The following is a 22,979-nucleotide window of genomic DNA, read 5'->3' on the forward strand; positions in this document are numbered from 1 at the left end:
GGATCTCATATACTACTGAATGTAGCCCTTTTTAGATTTACTATATTCTGTGCTTTACAATGGGGCCTTTAACTATTCAAATAACTTACATATAGAAGTAAAGCTTTCTGCAGTTAAAACAAGAGCTGTTGGGCAAAAGGATTAGTGACCTACTCTTTGTTTAAAGGGGTCTACCACCAAACTTTACAATCATCTGACAGCAAGTTGTAGTTTTCCAGCCTACCTAACTACCCTCTTCTTCCAATGTCACTCCATTCTTCTCACAAGACAAATCTCCTGCTTGTATGATGGAGAAGGTTATGGTCAAGGTAGGAATAGCAGTGCTCCGGTTGTTGAAGACACTGGGCGCACCAACTACCTCATTAGCATACAGATCAAAATTTTTCAGAAACTGCATAATAGGCAAAAATTTTAGAGGTATTTTGAAAATCATTGTGAATTTTTCTACAACATATTGCCAACATATTGTAATACTTGGATGAGGTGCTCGTCTCCATTTAAATACTAAGGCCTAGTCAAAGTGCCATGTTTGCATCCAACCTGGCAGTCAACATATGCCCCATGGCCCACTGGCTACCTAAATATCTGTTTAACAGTTAATATACTAAAATTATAAACTCTGAATTCTGCAGAAATTCTGTAGGTAGTAGGGGGAGGAACTCTACTCATACTTTTACTTACAAGCTAGAGTTAAATTCATACTTTTACAGGTTAGGGCAAAATAATTTTTTTCCACATTAATTAACTTTATAAAATATTTAGTTAAAAGATTCTGAGATTAAATCTTAAGTTAATTCTGTACAGGTTACTATATAAACTATATACAACTAACTGCATCAAATATAAAGTTTACATTAAATGTATAAGAAAATATAACAGCATAATCTATATGGTTAGAATTGTAGGGGACTCTGTGACAATATTTATATTAAACCCTTTTGAAAGAAACATGTACAGATGCATTTTCATCACAATGAAAGTATCTTTACTCCCGAAGAAGATTGCACAGTGGAGACATTGCCAAGTCAATAGCCAGTAAGTAATTCATAGAAATAGGTACACAATCTTAGACTAGACCTTTCACATCCAGAAATAGATCTGCTTTTTATTATACACACGTATTTTCATTTTCTATATTTAGTTTCTAAGGACGAAAAATTGGTTCACGTTACAATAGAGCCAAATGGTATTGTTTATTTTTTAGAGCTAAAAATACTCCACATATAGTTCTGGTGGCTTCAATTACAAAACATCATTATCTGCTCTTCCTGACGCATTGTTCTCAGAGACGTGAACTTTTTTCTTTTTGGTTGTGCTCTGGTTTAATTTTGATGAGTTTGAGTCAAAACAATTGTCATGTGTTACGTCACGATACCGTTGTTGGTGAAGGATGACCTTAGATTGAATTGATCGCTGCTGCAAAATAAGAGGAAGGCAAACAACTGCCTCATTACTTTCAATGTGGCATCAAAGATGTTTTTTTTATTTCTTCTTGATTACTTGACTTTTTTGTATATTTTTTTTTCAATCAGTTTAACTTGATATTTGGACCACAGCCAGGATCAGTTCTTATTGCTGCCTGATCTACTCACTGAGAAGAGCATTAGTTTCCCAGTTTGGAGAACCAGGAGCTAAATACCTTCTTCCACCACTGATGACCTCATTCTGGCACCTATAATTAAACCATCTGCTACAGTAAAACCTGTTTTGTGTTTTATGGGTTGGACAGTCGGCTCACACTAGAGGCCTTGGAAACTTCAGCCATTTGTAAGGGCCCATAGAAATGAATTGAATTAACAGATAGGGAAGGGCTAAAACAACACTTGTCTATATGAGGTTGAAGTCTAAACTGCAATACCAAGTATCGGTGGTACCTGGTATTTGATACCTGCTGATGTTGTACTAATCATCTACCCTAAGGATAGGGGGATCAATAAAAAAAAATCCTGCCATGTTAGACAAAACTCATTAGAATAAAATATCAGTGTGCATCCTTTTATGAAGTTCTGTACAAGAACTTGCCGATGGGAATTTTTTCTGTGTCTATTAGAAAGAGACATGGAAAAGGGTGTGATGCCACTAGAGAATGGTAGATCCTTAATTTTCCATCATACTAGCGCTCTTAAAATATATTGGAAATGATAGCTGCTACAGGGTATATTTGGGTAGAATAACAATGGTTGTACCACCATGTACTTTAATAAAATTACCTGTACATGTCACCTAATAACATGTCAATAATCAGGCTCAAACTACATCTACCAAGTTTCGTTATGCTGAAATGTGTCTAACCTTAAGGTCAATAAAAAGCTAATTCTCTAATGAGAAAATGGTCAGGAAGCACATTTGTCTCCATTTCCTGTCAAAACAGGAAAAGAGTAACTTCTTCCTCTCAACAATGACTTCACTTATGCTTCCCACCTTCAACTTTTTTCCCCCCAGGGTTGTGATAATCATTCCTTGACAAGAGACAAAAAGGTAGCAGCTGGCTGAGTTCAATGCATGTAAATGTAAATTCACAGACAAAAGTTACACTTGTACAACACAACCTGATGAAGGCTACTAGCTCCAGGCCTTGGCCACTATAATTGGGACATTATATGATTAATCCCACTGATCACAAGGTTAATTCATTACATGACATTTTATATAGACTTTCAAAAGGTTGTATGGTTGTCCAGCTATACCAAAGTGTATAATTTATACTTGGAAACTCCCTATCTATCTTTAATATATAGACTAAAAAAGTATATTCAGGGAAATGTTATTAATAAGATAGGCTACCGACTAAAATGTTATTGTCATATAGCAATTATTTTCTTTGGAGGCCCATCCTCAGGATAGACCATTTAAATCTAATTGGACTTTGTGTTTTCGAAATGTTGATGACTAATCAGTACACAGTGGATGGAGCTGGAAGTACATTCCTCCACCCACAGTGTATTGCACGTTTAGGTCCTCACAAATCAGATACTAATGACCTATCCGGAGGATAAGCCATTGAATTAAGGGTTTCCACCAGAATTTAAGGAGCCATTATGTCTTCAACAGCCATCAGCTAATCCCTTTATGGGTGTGAGCTATATGTCTTTATGTATTTTGACATTCACCCATATATCAGTGCACAACTTAGGACGGCCTTTTCTAAATATCGAATTTTTGATTCTTTACAAATTTTAATAATATACTATCTATGTACTAACTCTCTGTCAGAGGGCAAAGTTCATATGGAGACTATGCCCAGAATTAGCTGCAAAATGTCAAATGATTAATTTAGAAAATTAATAGCATCAGCTGCATTGAAAAATGTTTTCCAAAGTCCCTATGGTAAGTAGCCTGCTTCTTGTAGACGTCATATGGTAAGCATTAAGTTGCTAAGCAACACTTATATTGTTAAGGAAGATGGTATATGACAGGAGAACTGGGGGAGGGGGTCCATTGTGGAGGAGGTCATATCCTATATATCCTATATTCGTAGCTCCAATCAGCTGAACTCAGCATGTTAGTTAAGTTCAGCTGATTTGGGTTCAGACCCTTAAATCCTGGTGCCACACAGACCACGTTTCATGGCCTATAGTTATCTGGAATAACCGTCAAGGAATAAATGAAGGGAAAAAGGACCCAATATTTTTCCAAGAACTATTAATTTCCTATAGAAACTTTTTAATTTAATTATAAAATGTATATAATAGATGTGGACCTTTTTATATGGGCAGGTTAAAAAATTGGAAAACTCAACCACAATCTATCACAAAATCTCATATTTTCACCTATTCTATGGCTATCAATTATTTTCAGACTGGAAAATCTCTTTAAGAATTGACTCTAGTTATGAAATTCAAAAAATATGTGCGATTTAATGTCAATTCCATATACTGTCTATAACAAGAAACTTTCTAGAAACTAAGTATCAAGACCATGTAAAATCAAATGGTAAGAAAAAAATCCTCTTTCCACTGACTTTTTTAGCAAATCTGTAAGATAAAAAAATACTTTGAAGAGAAAAAGGACATGAGGTCCCTTTCACTAGAGTCTTTTGTCTTGAGATTTAAAACATTGAACGCGGTCTCTTATGTTTCAAAATGTAGCAGATTCTAAATAAAGAACAAAAAGTCGAAAAATGTAGCCATGTTCTGAACGTGTTACGGTGTTACTGGGGGTTGCTGGAAAGAAGGGTTCCGGTTAGAAGAACATCTACATCTTTCAACTACACTCCTGAGTGTCGTTAAGGGAAATTCATTGTGTGAAATGTATTTTTATATTCCCCGGTGACATATTTATTTGACGGCGATGTCCTTCTTTTATCCGTTTTTTTCTTCTTTTAATATATATTGCACACATCAAACACTGACCAATACAACAGTCTATATTAAAAATATTTCAAAAATTGATGAAATTTCTTTCTAATATTTTCTTAGCTGAGTAAAGAGATGGTTATCAAACCATTGTAATGGTCTACAGTCTCAATATTGAAAATTATATTTTAGCACCCTCTGTGTTCTGGCTTTACGAACTGTTGTTATACTGCAGCAGAATGTCTCACTCTCCACCTGCACTTTCTATAATCACAGCAGAAGTGACCAATGACTGGGAGGGGGGAAGTGCTCCTTCACACTAACAGTATGTGTAGCTACGACACAGAAGGGCTAGGGTTGCCCTTCTGGCTCATTAGCTTAATTTTAAAGTTGATGTTAGAATGAAGGAGGTCATGAATAGCAAATATAAGAAGAATACCACAGCCACAGTGCCTGGATTTATGGTTTAACCATGCTTGATTCTGATTGTACATTTCCTTTAAATCTCCCATAGTCGTAAAGATAGATAAGCCATCTTCAGAGGTATCTGCCAGGTGCTACGGCACTCTCTTTGATAACACCTTCAGGCTCAACGTATAGGTGAACCCAAGGAATCTTATTAACAGAGTATCCAGAATATGGCCTTTTATCATGAACAACAATGGAACAACATGAAAAGTCACATCTTAATGCGCTAATATATCTATTCCAGGCAAATGCTTAATTCGGTAAAAGACATACATATACATACACACTGCATACACTTAAATTTACATCCTTCTGCCATCATACTTTACACCCCTGTTATAGTATTCAGTAGACCTTGTACTTTGTAAAATAATAGAATTTCAAAGGACGTCTACCACCAGGATGAAGGACTGTATGCAAATGAGCCTGAGGGGCTCCAGAATCCAAAAACACCTATGGAGCCCCTCAGGCTCATTTGCATACAGTCCTTAATCCTGGTGGTAGATGGTGGTAAAGCTCAGCAACTAAAGACTGAACAGGTCGGCATTGGATGATGGGGGGAGGTATAGCTGATTACAGAGTGAAGTGACAAGGCTGGATGGGGAGGACAGCAGCTGGATAGGTGGCAGGATGTCAAATGTTATTTTGGCAGAGCTAATGCCTGGAAACTGTCACTTCCTATTAAAATTGCTCAGAGAAAAGTCATCATCTCCCCCTATAGTATATATATATATATATATATATATATATATATATATATATACAGGCAGTGCCCGGGTTACATACAGGATAGGTTCTGTAGGTTTGTTCTTAAGTTGAATTTGTATGTAAGTCAGAACTGTATATTTTTTGGTCTCCTGACAATTGGATTTTAAAAATGTTGGATTGTCATAAAAACCAGAATTAACAATGAAGCTTAATTACACGTTAGATAAGTGTTAGAGATGTATATTGTAGCCTGGGACTAAAGTACAGTAAATTACCAACATCCAGAGGTCCGTTTGTAACTAGGGGTCGTCTGTAAGTCGGATGTTATTAAGTAGGGGACTGCCTGTATACATATATTACTGTACTATATTGCAGACATATTTATGTTTAGACAGTATTATGCTGTTATGTCATAAAAAAGGCTTAAAATGTATCTATTATAAGAAGAAAATGACTCCCATGGAAGAGGTTAATGAAAACATATAAAAATGCTAAGTTACTGAATATTTAACTACATATAAAGATAATTTAATGTTCGTTTTACAGTCTTGTGCTTTAAACCTATTAAAACAAATATGGTGGTTTTATACTGACAGAATTATTACTTTTTGGTTTGGCCGAGAGCGAGAAGTATTCTGTAGGGACCGGGAAGAATGTATCTGTATTAAATCAAGGTTGTTGTTTGTTTTCTGAAAAAAATGCTGTCTTATAAGAGATTTCTTCACAAATATGCAGGGAAAGCAATAATGCAGAAACCAGTCGTGACGCCACCACCACATACACTTTCCATACACATATATGCCAGCTAGGACCACCACTATGAAGAATGTGACATCACTGAAGCAGCTGGAAAATGAAAGCTAATGGCTTTACAGTAGTTACAATACAGCGCCTCTTACTCAGAGCTATTTCCACATTTCTCATTGACTTTAAAGCGTCCACCGTGGACAACCTCAATGTGTTACATAAAAAATTACTAAAGCACTGGATTTGTGATTCTAGGGCTCTGTAGTAATATTTGGTAAAATGAAGCAGCACCAATAGTTCAATTTCCGCCACCAATGGAGAATGAAGGCATTACCAATTTTCTATTGAAATCAGTGGTCTGATTTTTAGAATTTTTTGGTATGCCCAGTTCTTCATCAGCTTTTTGCTATGGTTGAAAATTAAGGGTCCAAAATTTGGAACCATCCACTATTCAATTTACCTTAACTTTAAAAAGCTATAATTATAAGAAATAAAAAAAAAAAGTTTATGAGTTTTTAGATGACAGGACCATGACATGTTCTATCAGGACATGGTACTCTCCTTGTCATGGGGTAGATGGAGGTTGACATAGTTTGCACCCTTGTCCTGGTACTTACATTGGCACCAAGTCCCTTTGTCATACAGTATAAGAAGACAACTGTACTATGAATGACTTGTAATGGTTGGAGGGATTTTTTTCAGATTATGGGCAGATTTATCAAGTTGTCTGAAAGTCAGAATATTTCTAGTTGCCCATGGCAACCAATCACAGCTAATCTTTCATTTTACCAGTGCTCATGAATATTTTAAAGGGGAACTGTGATTGGTTGCCATGGGCAACTAGAAATATACTGACTTTCAGACAGCTTGATAAATCTGCCCCTATACATCATGGGTGAGCAGCTTGATCATTCCTTCACTATCCCTCAACCCTTCATACTGGTATCTGCTGTTCACAACCCCCAAACTGCGAAGGGTCCCCACCCACAGAGTTACTATTCATTTTTCAGCTACAACTATATTCAGCGCATTTATATTTCATCAATACTTGGAACACCTAACATGACCATCTACATAACAACATCATTTATTATTTTAAATTCATTTTAAAATTTCCCAAAAATGTACATAACTCCCATAATGGGCCGAAAGAAAAACACCTTTTCCCCCAAACAAATCTGACCTTTGTAAGGCTTTATCGAAGAAAGGAATTTATACTTTTAAAATAAATAGCTGTAAATAATAATATAATATGGTGTGAAGATATAAAAAGGTAAGTGAATATATGATAGACAAATGTTTAAGTACAATGGTCCGAGAAGGTGATCGAGAAATTTAATTAGGGTCCTTGCAGTGAAAGGTTCAGAAGCCTTGATCTATTATTTTAACTGTTACTGAAATTTCTAAAATTTCCCATGATGCTCTAGCAGAATTGCAATTAAAGCTTTGCACAGTGGGAGATCATCAGGGCTAAGGAGGGAAGGGGGAGGTGAGACTGTGTTTTTCATACAGCATTACCTATGGTGGAATCTCAGTACGGTATTTCCCTGAATAATATTGGACCCTTTTTGAGCCTCTTCTAAATATGCTTTCCTAATGTTTTTTTCCTAATGTGCTTATCTTATAAAGCTGAAGTTAAATTCTCATAGTATTTCACGATTTTAGAAAAACAAATTTACAAGAAAAGGTAATTCTAGAAAAAAAATCTAATATATACAGTTAATGTTTAATAAAAATATAAAAATGTGAGACTTGGTGAGTTTGCTCTTTGTGAACATTAATACGGTATCCTGAGAGAGTCAACAGTTACCTGCCGTGAGAAAAAGCTCATTGATGGCAGTGAAGCGTAAAATCAGTAAAATTCCACCACGAAGCATTTCTAGATATCTGTCCAAAGTAATATTCACTTTATTTTGATTTTGAAATTAATTGACTAAATTTGCTGTTTATTTGCTGCAGGTAGGCAAAAGCTTGGAAATTGAATTTTGAAAAAAAATAAAAATAAAATAATTTTCTTGGTATCATTTAGCTTCCTCGATTGAGCTTCTGCCTTCTTGTGTAAATTTATTCCCAGAAAGTGTGAGTAAAAGCGAAAGATGTGTGTGTGTAAAGCAGGATGTTCTCTGCTTCTTCAGAAGCTTTCTTCTCAAGATGTCATCTCGATAAAAAATGGAGACAGATGCTATACTAAATGATAATTGGGTATGTGTCTATACTGTCTATGTATTACGGGCCATAGAGTGCAATGGTTCTTCCGCTGGAAAACAGAGATATGTATCTATAAGATAATGTAGCTTACTAGGTTATTGTGGAAAGAAAATAGCTGTAGGCCAACATCATATTGAAACAACAGCACATTATATTTGTCTATGCCTTTTCTCCACTTCATTCTCCAGCTTCACTCATTCATGGGCAGTCATATTGTTTATGCTAGTTATCTCATTTTACTCTATTAAAGGGGTTGTTCAGTCACAAAAAAGTCCCAATCTAATGAATAGGAGCTAACTTGTTGATCAGTAGGGGGGTTCTCAGTGGTGGGACCACAATGGATTATGAGAATGGGAGTTCTTGTAGCCCTGTTGCACCTCAGATGAAAAGAGCAGCCGACATATATACCAGAGGCGGCTCTGTTCATCAGGGGTACAACAGGGATACAACTGACCCCTGTTCTTGTTCCGCTCCATTTCCTGTCTTTGGAACTGATGGGGATCCTCAAGTACAGTGTTTGGCTATCTCTGTAAACACCATTGCGATGGATAGTGCAGAAGGGTGCATGAGTAGTTGTCTGATTTGTTTATTTGGGGTACTACAACGGTATATTGGTCCCCCATTCCTGTCATGGGTTTCCCATCACTTAGACTCCCTCAATCAGCAAGGCTAACTGGTTGTGACCGGACAACCTCATTAATGGATAAAAGGCTCAAACCATGTTTATCCGTAGTAAACTTGTAAATTAAATAAATGGTATAAAATGGGGCAATAAGGAAGTCATAAAGGATGTCATAGAGAGAGCTAGAATTGAAAGCCACTGTATAAGATCCAGCACGTCTAGGTATGGCTGGCTGATTTGATGCTTTTTTCCTTCAGTGTTTTTGGTATCCAACTGAACCTATTTATCAGATCAGCTGGTGAAGAAGGGGCACCCAGTCCTAAATAAAAAATAACTTTTATCTTTTAGGATGAAAAACTTGTGTGTTATCCATTAAAATGTATTAGAACTCAAAAAAATCTAAAGCCCCTCTATGACTGTCACATAGAGTATGTAGAGTAATGCAACTGGTATCTATATTTAGGGACTATGTGTAGTTCCATGTTTGTCACTCACCGCACACTATATGGGAGGCAAGTATTTACACACAGAAGATCTGTCACAAGGAGATAAATATCACAGTGTGAAATTCCCTTCACACTGAAATCCTTTTCACTGCATGAGGATACATATTATCACTTTACCTATCACCTGCCGTGACAAATCTTCCAAGAAAGACAGTAATGGCCCAGCTACAATCAGCCAGAAGCTTTATGTGTAGGAGCTAGATATAAGTGTTTACAGGATCTTTGGTGTGAAAGACATTATAGCTCCTTAAAACGGTTAAATATCACTTAAAGACATCAATTGGATGTTAACTGACCTTCAGATTGTAATATTTGGCTCAACTTATTTTTGAGATAAGGTTTTGCTTGTGAATGTACATGGCTACATATTGGGCATACATATTCCCAGATGCACATATAGAAGACAAGAGGCAAAATCTTAGTAGCAGTAAGGTTGGAAACCCCTCACTATGATAATTTACATTTAGGTGCCATATATGTCCCTATTACTAGTTACTTTGCCTTTTATAACCACGGTATGTTTCTATTTTATTCCAGCATTTGAGTCATCCATGAATCTTCCCACCTGCCAACTCCAGTGATGATTACTGCCAACCCTGACCTATTGTCTGCCTGACCCCATCCATTCTTATGCTGTTTTAGAAGTGAGATGTTGAACTATGTGTCTACTTATTTGACCATCTGGCATCTGGTCTACACAGGAGTAAAAAGTGCATATATTTGGGGCATTTGAGTATTGATTAATATTTATAAGCTAGAGCCACTAGAGTGGAGTGAATCTGTTTGTCGATTCACAGTTTTCGGTATGATTCTGGTAATTTTTACCGAATCTGAACCTTTACTGATTAAATTTGGAGGAATCTTGTCGTGAATCATGTAATAATAACGAAAGTATAATGGTTCTCTTAAAATGTCCATTGATTTCAATAGACTTTTAATGGTTTCCGTTATTGTCTGTTTGCATCACAACTGTTAGGCAGTTATTATCATTTTAGCGAAAACTAGAAATTTTAAAATTTGTTCAAAATGAACATAGCAAAATAGGATTTTTTAAAATAAATGATTCTTGTTTTAGAGGACTAAAGGGGGTTATGTACCAATTTCCAGCACAATTAAAGCAACATTGGTTTAGACTGAACAGATTTGGACCCTAATCAAGTCTTAAAGGATATCTACTATCAGTTTAGTCATGGTAGAGATGTCCTAGTAACACCGTTCCTCAGGACTTCTTTTATTGTAACTCTATATCCTGCTATTGCGGAAATATGGAGTTATGAAAGTTATGCAAATTATATAAACATTATGCAAATTACCCAGGGGTCCTCAGGTAATGTCACCCAAGTGCCTCAGGGAGCCTAGTATTTTAATAAATGCACACCCCCCGATAGCGCTAAGGCTGGTGTATAGAGTTATAATAAAAGAAGTCCTTCTCACTATGACACAACTACCATGACTAAACTGATGGCAGATCATAAATTCGGTAAAGTTTTAGCGATTTACTTATCCCCAACAGTCACAAGTAGACTTGACACCACATTTGAGCAACAAGGTGTATGACAAAATGATTTTGGTATCTTTAGGAAAACATAGTGTGCAAGATGATCTTTATACAGGTAGTCCCTGGCTTACGTACAAAATAGGTACCATAGGTTTGTTCTTAAGTTGGATTTGTATGTAAGTCGAAACTCTATATTTTATAATTGTAGTTCCAGACAAAAAAAAACATTTTGCCCCAGAGACAATTGGAGTTTCAAAATTTTTGGAGTTTCAAGGATTATCAATAAAGATTAATTACAGACACCTTACACCTGGGAGTAAAGAAAAGCATCCAGAGAGCTTCACCAGAGGTCACAGTGGGAAGAGGGGTCTGTCTGTAACTAGGGGTCGCCTGTAAGTCGGTGTGTCCTTAAGTAGGGGACTGTCTGTATATGCTTTAATATGCCTAAATGACAACATTAACAATACAAATACCTAGGACATATAGCAGCATTATATTCCATTTCATTATATAATAGCAGAAGTCTATTTTCGATATCGGTCCACCTTAACTTGATGAAGGTTATTCACGCAGAAATTTCTAATAGAACATTTTTAATTCTTCAAAATGCAGAAAAGCAGATAATGAAACAGAAGAGAAACATGGCCCCCTGGCATTATTCTTGCACTTTATATAGTGTGAATCTATTTCATGTTTATCCAGCTGGATTAAAATATCCTTAGCGTGTAGAGCCTTGCTTCCCATTTTCGGTGGACCTGGGAGTATCATGCCTTTTGTGTATAATCATATTATTGCCCATAAATTTACCTCTCATAAAGCTCAGAACAGATAAGCAAGTCAACTGAATGAGCAATTAGTTGACTAACCATAGAAGGCCCATTTACTACTAATATTTGAGAAGTCGGGTTTTGTCTGATGAAGCATGTAATGTGCCAATGCTATGATTTGTCAGGTCTTAATTAGCCAGACAAATGTGAGCTGCATTATGTAGCTCCCACTTCAAATCCTTGCCAAGCAGAAAAGTAGAGACAAACAATTAAGAAAAACAGAAAGCCAACCGTGTAATACAGTCTGTCATTACATATTCGCTCTGGCTTGGCATATGCATGCTGGAAACTCCAGACCATCAAAGATTATAAATGTGAAATTCACACTATTGTCCCAAAGAAGTTGTGGTGTCTGAAGTTACGTTTTCTAATTGTAAGTCGGACGATTGTAATTCAGCTTTTTTTTAGCAGAGAAAGGAAAGAAACAAAACAAAGTTACAAGTGGCAAAATGCGGTTGTAACTTCCCCCACCCAACGCATTGTGTAAAGAACTGTGTAGTGATGGACTGCACAGAAAAAAGGAACGGGTACACCGGGATTTAGTCCCGCCCATATTGCAGTGGGAAACTTGCTTGCATAAAGATGAAAATTTAATTTTCTCTGATAGATAAAAAAAATGTGAAATATATTTTTGGAACTCTTATAATGTACTATACATAATGCTGTTTTTTTATGGTGGACAGGATTTATGAGCTGGTAGACACCCTTTAAAAAAAAGGCCAAAGACTCATGGGCTCCTAGTATTACAGGTCAGTCCTGTTCAGTTAAATGGGGTTTAAGCCAAAAACTGTTTATAAAGATTTCTAATGCTTTTTGTTGAAAAAAACAAAAATCATCTAAACAAGAAGTAAAATTTTAAAAAAAGCCAATGAAGAGTCACCAATCACCTTGACATTCATTAAAAATATTGATGATCATTCATCAATATTTTTAATGAATGTCAAGGTGATTGGTGACCTGGAGCTCTACTGACCTGGCTGCTAAATTCAGTTGTTTACCTTATCGTACAAAATCTTGAATCAGTCTCTATTTAGGATGTGCACCTAGGCGTCCCACCCACAGAGGCAGGATACAAGGGCGCCCCAGGCACATGGTCATGAGATACAGACGCCCCATAAACATAATTACTAGACACAGGTAAACACTAGCATCATACAGCCACGGTACCTAAGACCGGCACTCACAACACAGATGTCAACAATCTATATTCGGACCTATCAGCATGTCCAGTGGTCTGCTATTTAAAAACATTTACGTGTTCCAAGAAATACTTTCACAGTAAACCAGTCACTATGATGGACCTCTTAAGATTAGGAGGTTAGCATGACACCCTCACAGAGTTATCCTAGTGGGTACAGTTTCACCAAAGTTGCCAACTATCCATTACTTTTTGAACCTACATTCCTAAATATCGTAGACTTTTTCCTAGCGTTTTTAAGAAATAAAACTAATTTATATTGTATGATTTCTTTTTTTGGTTGGTTATTGCTGAGAAATACTGATAATAAGTATGTATCATTATATTAAGATTCAACATATCTTACTTTTTACCATTGATTTGCGGTGTCCTATTTAGCCATAACAAACTTTTAATGACTAGAAATAAGAAAAAATTCTGGTTAACATTTTTGGATTAAACCCAATGTCCTCCATAGTGTGAATTACGAGCATTCTATAGAGTCACATAGTATATTACATGATCCACTTAGTATCATGTGATGTAGCCCATGACTATAATTTATGAATACTTGTAAAATATATGTAACACGATCCTTTTTCAGAGCTGGTAACTGTGAGCGATGGTGTGTCATTCCACATGACTCCACAGCCTACAGATTTTAGGTCTCACTTATGGGACAACATTACTAATACGACTAAAGTAACTCTTTTAGGGTATTATACTTTGGCACTGACTCAAATATTGTCCACATTATGACAATTAAAAAAAACTTTGAAAAAAAATAGCACAAATTTTTTATAATTTTTTAAATGACCAAAAACTCACACCTTAGGAATCACAGTAGAGAATAATCTATTAAATGGCATTTAATAGCTAACATTTATAAGAATATCTTTTGGCATAAGAGATTATTAGGTAGACAGACATTTAGTCTCATCATCACTTTTCAGGGACTATAAATGAGTCTCCAGGTGCAGATCCTGTTCTACTCCTATGACACAAAGCACCTCTCTATGTCTTATCCCCTCTAATGTCGTTTTGATAAATAAGCCAGACATGGTCATCACATCGAGCAGGATAACCAATAGCTTATCTTGTCTGAGCGGCCTGGAGAGCACATCATGTGTTCTTAGGAACAGAACTGGGTCACTGTACCTCTACCGTATCCTCAATAAAGAAAGACTCAATGCAAGTCCATGGAATCAATGTACAGAAACTTTACTCGACTAAAGTTATTTATATAGTGCACACATCGCCTCATTAGTTAGAAACCAGAACAATTACACCTTTTTAAAGCAAGTTTTAAATCTTATTATGTGAAATAATTAAAATTGCAAATAACTCATTTTCCATAGCTGGAAGGCAAATTACAGTTACTTTATGCTTAAAAACACTGCTAAATATCTTTTTCAGAAACAAAAACAATAAAAATACAAGAGGAGCGAATTAATTTTACACCACTAAAACTTTTCTGCAATTTTAAGTATTGTAATCATTTTGTTTAGTCAATTAAAGAAGCAGTACCCCATTTTCCATAAATGCTACGAGGCATCTAAAAGTTAAAGGGGTTTTCCAGAATAGTTCACCAATGACAGATTGGTGGAGTGGGGGGGGGGAAACATCAGGACAGGGGAGACAGGCCTCTTGCATGCAATTGCATAAGGCATAAGTCCGCCATTGACTTGACTCATTATGCACTGTAAAGGTATGGAAAAGACAGCTCTGGCCCCTGGTTTCAATAGGACCCTGGGCACCAGAGCTTTAGTGGGCCCCTATGCAATGAACTCAGTTGGGGGAATTAAAAATTCTGAAACTAAAATATTCCTAGTTTATCAACCGAAAGGTTATTTTATATGAAGCCCACACATTGGCTGCCAGGGACAGAGATTGAGCCATGTGGGCCCCTACAACAGTTCTGGGCCCCGGCACTAGCCCAGACACAACGTATGCTGGCGCCAGCCCTGGGAGCGGATGCCGTGTCTCAATGCACATTGACTTACGCATTGTTCTTATGTGCTTAACCCCCCTATATTCTGAAAGGGACCACAAACATTCCCCTTTTTGCAGCATGTATGCATGCGGCCAACGTATGACAGCGAAGTATGACTTTTAAGTATTGAAGGTTTATTTGCTGGAAAACCGAACAACTATAGGAAAGAGAGTCAAAAATAAAATAGAAAATATCTTTCCTTCATTGTAGAGTTTTCTTGACAATGTAAAGGCAAAAGTGGGAATAAAACACCCACCAGCTCATTGTGTCAGCCCCTTCTGCTTTATTTTCCCTGGTGCTTATATTATGTTCATTCTGATATCTCACCTTTTAATTTACAGGTATAACAAGCCTACATACGCCTTATCCCACCATGTGTGATGTTTAATGCCGTAGTGTGTGAATGTGTGTCTGGCAAATTGCTAATGAAGGCAATTACTTACTGGTGTAATTGTGTATGGATCCCATGATAATAAGCTACGTGCATTGTTAATTAGAATATTTAATTATTTTTTATTTTATTTTTTTTTGAGGGGGGGCTCTGAAAAACGTATATAAATAGCTGCAAAGAAACCTAAAAGATAACCAATGATATAGACTAGCATAGGCATGCTTATAGTAAAGGGATATATTAATTGGAATTAAATAATTATTCTACAAATGGTCTATATGCTGCATGCTAATGTATTCTGTGGACTCTCAAGAGAAAACTTGTGAGCAGCAGAATAAATGTTTTCCAGGACTTTGATTGGACCACAGCTATGTCCTTCTATATTCGGTGACATTCATCATTACACTATAAAATAGCTTGTGATGGGGAAGATTCGTGATAGGATGTACCCTCCTGACTTGAAGAAGGGTACACAACTAGTACATAAATGGGACACAAAGCAAGCCAATAGGAGGGAATATTCTCCATTAATGGGACTCCTTATGGGTCATTTGATGATAGTTCTTTATAAATGTATTGTATAATAACGAGAGCCAAGTTTGATACTGCTCTGGGACCACCAGCCATGAAATCCTTGTGCTCTCAACACATACTTATAAAAGGGTCCTTCCCAGACCCTTGAAGGTCCTCCAAAAGTCTTCATACATCCCAGCTTTCCCAAGTAAACGAAGGAAGTAAGTACAATTAAAAAATTAGACTTGTAATGGCCCACAATTTTCATACAGCCCAGGACTCATGGCTTTCGACTCATGGCCATCGTAATCCACCCCTGGAGGGATGGATGGATAGATAGACTTATGTCCTCACCATGATATGGCTCTTTGGACAGAAGCAGAAAATTTAATAGACCCCCTAAAATCTTATCTTGGTTGACCATTGCAATATAGGTATTTGATGTTCTTTTAAATGAAAGGGCTCTAGATAAAAATAAGTATGGATGGGAGTTCTATAACTTAGCGAGTTGGCTTATCAGATAGAGCTTTATAGGTCTCAGTTTTTGGAATAACAAGGGAGCTATTATTTAAAGAGCCACACACTTAATATCTATCATGCCAATGACTGTTCCTCAAGAATATTTCATGATACGTATCTTATCGATAGGATGAGTATCTACCAGACCTCTCTGCTGCGTGGACTTTTTTTTATTAGTTCCTTGATATGAATATAGTGATCTACTCCTAATTGATAGCATCCCTAGTGTAGGGATTGAAATGATTGATTTTATTTTAATGGACTATTTGCATTATTCTATCAAGACTGATTAATGACGCATACAATAATGATATCTATTTATGACTATTATCAGTTAGAATTTCCAAAGAACTCAGCTTCTGGCAAAGGTATAGATCAAACATATGTTTACAGAAAACCTCCCACCCCCACCAGCGAACATTCTCGCTATTACATACATGGTTGCTATCCCAACATATCACACCTGCAATGTTTAGTTCACCACCTTCTTAGTGACCCCTGAATTATTACGAGCATCTGTTATGCTGTGCAAGTGATGTATAGCAAACACACCACCAGAACGTGAATGCAGAAGATCTTCTTGAGAAATGTTACCACTCCCCGACTTTACGCAATTGTTTTGTAATCTTTGTCACAGTTTTTGCAAGGATTTGTGTGTAGAGTAGTGTGGCATCCAATTTGTTGCCTAATTTTTTCTCTTTGTATGTATAATGTATATATTATTTTGAAGTTAAATTATTTTTTCTAACCAACCTTTTAACATCTACTATTCCTGTGGATAAACTGGAAAACTATAATATATGACGGAGATTATAGTGATAGTCAGTCCAGAGGGCAGAATATTTCTATGTGTACAGAACACATGTACAGCATCAGATCACAATGATCATTATACATATTTCTGGCATAAAAAAACTGAATTCCAGATTGTGCGCCATTCTTACTAATCTTTGCATCTGGCACACAACATGTCATAATTACTGAGAGGTTTCCGACCTCTTAGTTATTTGAAATCTACACCATCACCAGGTTTTTATACAAGTTATGTTGAATTTTTCCGGAAAAGCATCCATGCCTTGGCCCTCCTTGTGCCCCTCAGAGCAATTTTATAAAGTGATGTGAGTGGCACAACTTTTTCATGCTTGTACACCAAAAAATAGGCACGCAAGGAATGATACAGTGACCCTGTTGTGTCTGAAGAAGTGAATGGACCCCCTCAAATGTTGTCTATTTAGGCAATGATTACAACAGTTTGTGGGCTACATTATATTTCTCTTTGTAAAGATTTTTGCTGGAAGGGAAGATATGCCATTTAAAACACAAATGCTCTTGGCTTTGCTCTATACAGCATATGACCAGGTCTCTACACCTTAAAACTTATCCATCCAATAGTCAAAAATGCTGCTCACACAGATGACTTAATTTATATAAACTTCTGATGAAATATAACATTCTCACACGGCACAGTTATAGAGTATATCCCCCAATGTGCACAAGAGTCTATTGATTTCATTTATCCATTATTTAGGCATGGCAGGCAGGTGCTTACTCTGGGAGCCACTCGTTCCAGTAGTATGAACGCATCATGTGACGTTTCGAGGCATGGCCCCTTCTTCAAACGTAGATGAATTAAACTAAGAAACTCTTGTGCACATTGGGTGAATATAATCAGTAGCTGTGCCATCTGAGAATGTTCTATTGCAACAGGAGTTTATACATATTACTGCATTTGCTAAATAATTCGTGTGAATGGTGTTTTTGACTATTGGACTGAAGAAGATATGGAAACAACGTAGGACTGGCACTCAAAAAGTTATGGCCTAGCTGTAATAGTGTTTCCATAGCCATTATTTCTAGGAAAATACAGCTATTTAAATAATTCCCAACCTAGTGGTTGGGAGAAGCAGCTGTGTGTCCCATCTCTGCCATATTTGATCAAAAGAGGTATACCTTTTTAGGGTACATGTAGTCACGTGCTGTCCTCCACCCCCCCATGGTGCTGTCCAAGAAAATCATGGGCACATCTTATTTCCTGCATAATATCCTCTATATTTATAGACTGTCCTGAAATGTGTCAGTTGTCAGCCTTGTCTATAACTTTTTCAAAGGTAACTACTAAAATATAAAAATATCCAAAAATTATGACCTCTGGATTGTTTTGGTTGCATCTACAGATCAATGTGAGTGCAGTACGTGTCTATGGTTACTACAGTGTCTTTAGAAAAATATGCAGGCCAAGAATCTCTCCCCCTCTACATATTTTTCATTGCACATCCATGTGGAGCTGCAGAGCCATAGCCACCATCATTATACAGTGTTGTGATCAGAGGGTGTCAACTCTTCCCTATGAGCGCGATCTTCTGCTTCTATTCAGGTTGCTGAGCTAGTGCCACTGTTGCTTTGCCTGTCGATTAATTATTTATTTTTTTTACATTTCGACAAAACCCGGTGTTTGTACATTGTGTGTAGCTTTTAATATATTCGCTGTGATTAATTACACAAATGTGATTCGTAAGGGGAGGCTCATTACTCTGTACACTGAAGGGATTTGTCCATAATTTGCTCCATCCGTTCTCTCCTACCTGTCTGTTACGTTCATCCATTATCCTCGTGATCTGAATCTTTTTTCTCCCCATAGTCCCCGTTTTTCTTTCTTCTCTCGTCCTTAAAGCAATGTATTTTTCCTTCTTCTGCCCTTCTCACTTCTTTCTGTATACAGTTCTTTCACTTTCCTGTTGCCCTTTTTTTCAGTTTACTGAACTCGACATCCGTACCTAGGTTAGAAATAAAAAGGAAAGTTCAGACATTACCAGAGATGTAAATATTAATTCTTATCATAATCACACACAATCTCAATGGAAAGCTCTATCGTTGGTTTTTAGATGCGGTGGCTACTTTTCTTTTACATTTGAAATTCTCAGATATTCTTCAGTTCTACTGAACCACATATAGATAGATAGATAGATAGATAGGTAGATATATATATATATATATATATATATATATATATATATATATATATATATATATATATAGATAGATAGAATGATAGATAGACAAATAGATAGACATTGAACCCTTTTGAAGAACAACCAGCTTAAACATGGCTGCATTATGGTTCTATCAAACAGCATTACTACTTCAATCCCATTGTACACTGCAAAAGTCACCCTATATTTAATTGAACCTTTGGAAAAAGAAGCTTGCCATAGGATCTGAAATCCTCTACTGACATGACTATCATCAACTATACCTAGATTGTAGCAGTCCCATGCTGTGGCAATTAACATAACATGCTGCCTGCTGGTTTTCTCTTGTCATCTCTTAGATTCTACTGAGATATTGTAACCTTTAATATAGTAGCAGTTACTTTCGTGCACCCCAATTTTCACAAATCTACAAAACACAAAGGTAAGTGGATTGATTGTGACAATTAAAGTCGGCGTTCCTTCTTTATTGACCTATTTCCTTCTATTTCATTTATATATTTGATATCATTGTTTTGGTGTGGGCATGTGTTTTATCAATAGTACTACATATATTTTTTTTAAATAGGTTTAACATGAACTAAACTATTATAAAACCTAATACTTATATTATAAAAATGTTACATTAAAATGAAATAAAAATACTACCACCCCCCCACAACACACAACCCAAGTACTCTACTACTGCAGTATGACCACAGCCCTTCTCACTCTACACCAACTTCTTTGAGCAAACATCCTAGTATTCTTTTGAAAGAAAAGAAAGTAACAAATCTTCCTTTATAAATGTGTTAAATGGACTGGATGAGTGATTTTGCCGTAGTGGCAGATCGTTATTATGACTATGCTCCTGGTAACACTGATTATTCACAAACTAAGCTTCCACTATCTGTGGTTCTACAAAGTGCTTTAGTAAAGATAAAAGTAATAAGTATTTTGATTTCAGCCAAAAAGCATAAAACAGACTTAAATATATATTTTTTTTGTTAATTATTACAATCTGGGTGCACATATTTGCACGTAGGGGGACAAAGAAATCACTTGACGGAGATTTATGGTGGTCCCTTGGCACTGAAGGGGTTAGAGGTGAGACTTTTTTTGGCAGGATGATACAAGAGCATGGAGCACATTACTTGTGTTTACAGTGATGTCCATCCCTGCTTCCTCGCAGCCAAACTGATGGATCTCTCCAATACAAGATGTAACATTAAGCCGATGTCCTGGCAGTTTAATCCATTGTTTGGCTCTAATTCAAAGCTGCTGAGGTAGAAAAGCTGCTTCACACTGGGGATGAGTGCTGAGACACTGCCGGCTTCTTTGAATAAAAAAAAAACACACACACAGCTCGTGTTATCCTATTCACTTATTTTCCCTCTTTTGAGTTAGCACTTGCCATGGAAATACTGCTGCCAGACATTGCCTTTTGTACTTAACTCGTGTGGCACACTGCTTTTATGTGCACATCAATAGAGCAATGGCCCCAAATGGTATAGATACCAGTAACTATCTATCAGAATGTCAAATTCAATATTTATTTTTTGTTTCTGTATCCGTATAAATATAATATTTCTGTGTGATACATATTATATTTCTGTGTCATTTATATTATTTGTACATAAAAAAGAGATAAAAAGAATTTTATACTCTAACCGGCGCTCCAGATACTGCAACTACTTCTTTGTGACTTAAACAAAGCATATGACATTTCTACATAGGATCTACATAAATATAAAGAAGCAGCCTGTAGTATAAACCTCTACAGTATACAACAACAGAGTCATGATCTCCAAAAACCATGAGCCATCACTGCTCAGCTTTAAATAACCTACTTCCTAAATTCAGCCTAAACTACAGAAACAACTTTCTAGTATTCTTCGGGCTATTTTTATAAAAAGAAAAGCAACGTATCATTATGACAAACAAAAAATGACAATAAAAAGTATAATATTTGTCAACAACGCAGTTCTAACACAATATTACGGAATGGAATATAATATAATCACAATGGAACAACAATGAAGAACAAAGTATTGATTTTGGATTCTGGACTGGATAGAATGACTGGGATAGAACAGTCAGACTTCACAAAGCATGAGAATCAGCATGACATGTTACCATATGAGATTACACTTGTTCTCCTGTTTGACACACTTCTTACCTCCGACATTAAGTTATAGAGTAGTTCACAGGCACATGCAGGACCCAAAGGAGCTTAATAGGCTTTCTCTGTAACCGTAAGCCAATATGCTAATCCCCAGCAAAGGCATATGGAACTATTTCCCTTGCTTTCTTTCAGCTGAAGCCAGTGGCACTATCCACTTAGAGCGCTGTGCCTGCCTAAGCTTCTGTTCACACAGGGGTGGAAGGTCAGCCTGGACAGCTTACAGGATTGGTTAGCAGGATGAAAGCTGATTTATGGATCACGACTGTGGAACCCAGTGAGGAAGGAGAAATCACAGAGCAGCCAGGAAGGATACAATCCTCTCCTAGTACAGTAACAGAATGCTCAGTCCCTCCCACCAGCCTTATCAGGACTACATTTTATACTTTCAAACAAAACGTTTCAAACAGCTTGTGCTAAAAGTAAATAATAGCAAGGAACTGATAGCAAAAATATTCCTCAAATTCTTTCAAACTGACCCATTCCGCAAAAACACAAACAACGTCAAGGCGTCATTACCAGATCCAAGTCTTTTGTAGTAGTTAGAATGTTGTTCTCTAGATTATTGTGCAGTATATAAATCTATAGAAAAAGAACAAGTCACTGAAAATGACATAAAAAGGTCACATATGGAAAAAAAAAATAAACAAATACAAAAATATGTATTGTTATCAGCAGGACTTTAGATGCAGATGATAGGATGATGTGCTACGGATTTCTGAATTCTGCAATTTTAGGTCATGAATTTTGCGCAATCTCTTTGTGGATTTACCATTATATTAGATGGTTTTGATTTACTATTTTTGGATTATTTTTAAAGAGCATAAATTAATACATATTATTATCTAAGTAATTACAAGGAAAAAAAGATGATGATAGTGATCAATATTAATATTCTATTGGATTCTAATTATTATTATTATTATTATTATTGCACAATTTTTTTGCTTGCTGCTGTTATATATATTCCAATAACATAAACTTCTGAAAAAAATATAGCTAAATGCTATATGCTAGGGTCTAGCTTATAGTGTCTATGTAGGGTCTCAGGCCTCTTTGAGGGGGGTCATATGAGAATACTAATACAGTACAGTACAGTATAGTTGGGGTCCTCATACAGATATTGCATTGGGGACCAGCAGTTTTAGCTTGTGCCTCTGTATTTTACACTTATACCAAATACCGTAATTGCAATGACTGAAGACTATTAAAATAAATTGTAGCACTAAAAATGATGCATAATAAATCCCATTTATACAAATACCCCCCAAGTGACAGCTGAATGACTGGATATGATTGTGCATTATTTTCTTTCCTTACACTGTGTCTGTAAGTAGATGTTCTAAATGATGAGTTAGC

The 22,979-nt window shown here is 36.3% G+C and overlaps 1 protein-coding gene across 18 annotated transcripts in view; it reads right to left on the reverse strand.

Annotated features, from left to right (window-relative positions):
- MEF2C (myocyte enhancer factor 2C) overlaps positions 1-22,979 on the reverse strand; it is a 187,668-nt gene that overhangs the window by 76,039 nt on the left and 88,650 nt on the right. For 17 of the 18 annotated variants that reach the window (XM_072139446.1, XM_072139468.1, XM_072139448.1 and 14 more), the window contains one exon: positions 19,055-19,246. In XM_072139446.1, coding sequence (XP_071995547.1) covers positions 19,055-19,108 — 54 coding nt within the window. In that variant the 5' untranslated portion in view covers positions 19,109-19,246. Of the gene's footprint in view, positions 1-19,054; positions 19,247-21,617; positions 21,811-22,979 lie in introns of those variants that run through there. The other variant, XM_072139442.1, reaches the window with a different exon arrangement.

Source organism: Engystomops pustulosus, chromosome 1 (genome assembly GCF_040894005.1).
Source record: "Engystomops pustulosus chromosome 1, aEngPut4.maternal, whole genome shotgun sequence".
Taxonomy (NCBI): Eukaryota; Metazoa; Chordata; class Amphibia; order Anura; family Leptodactylidae; genus Engystomops; species Engystomops pustulosus.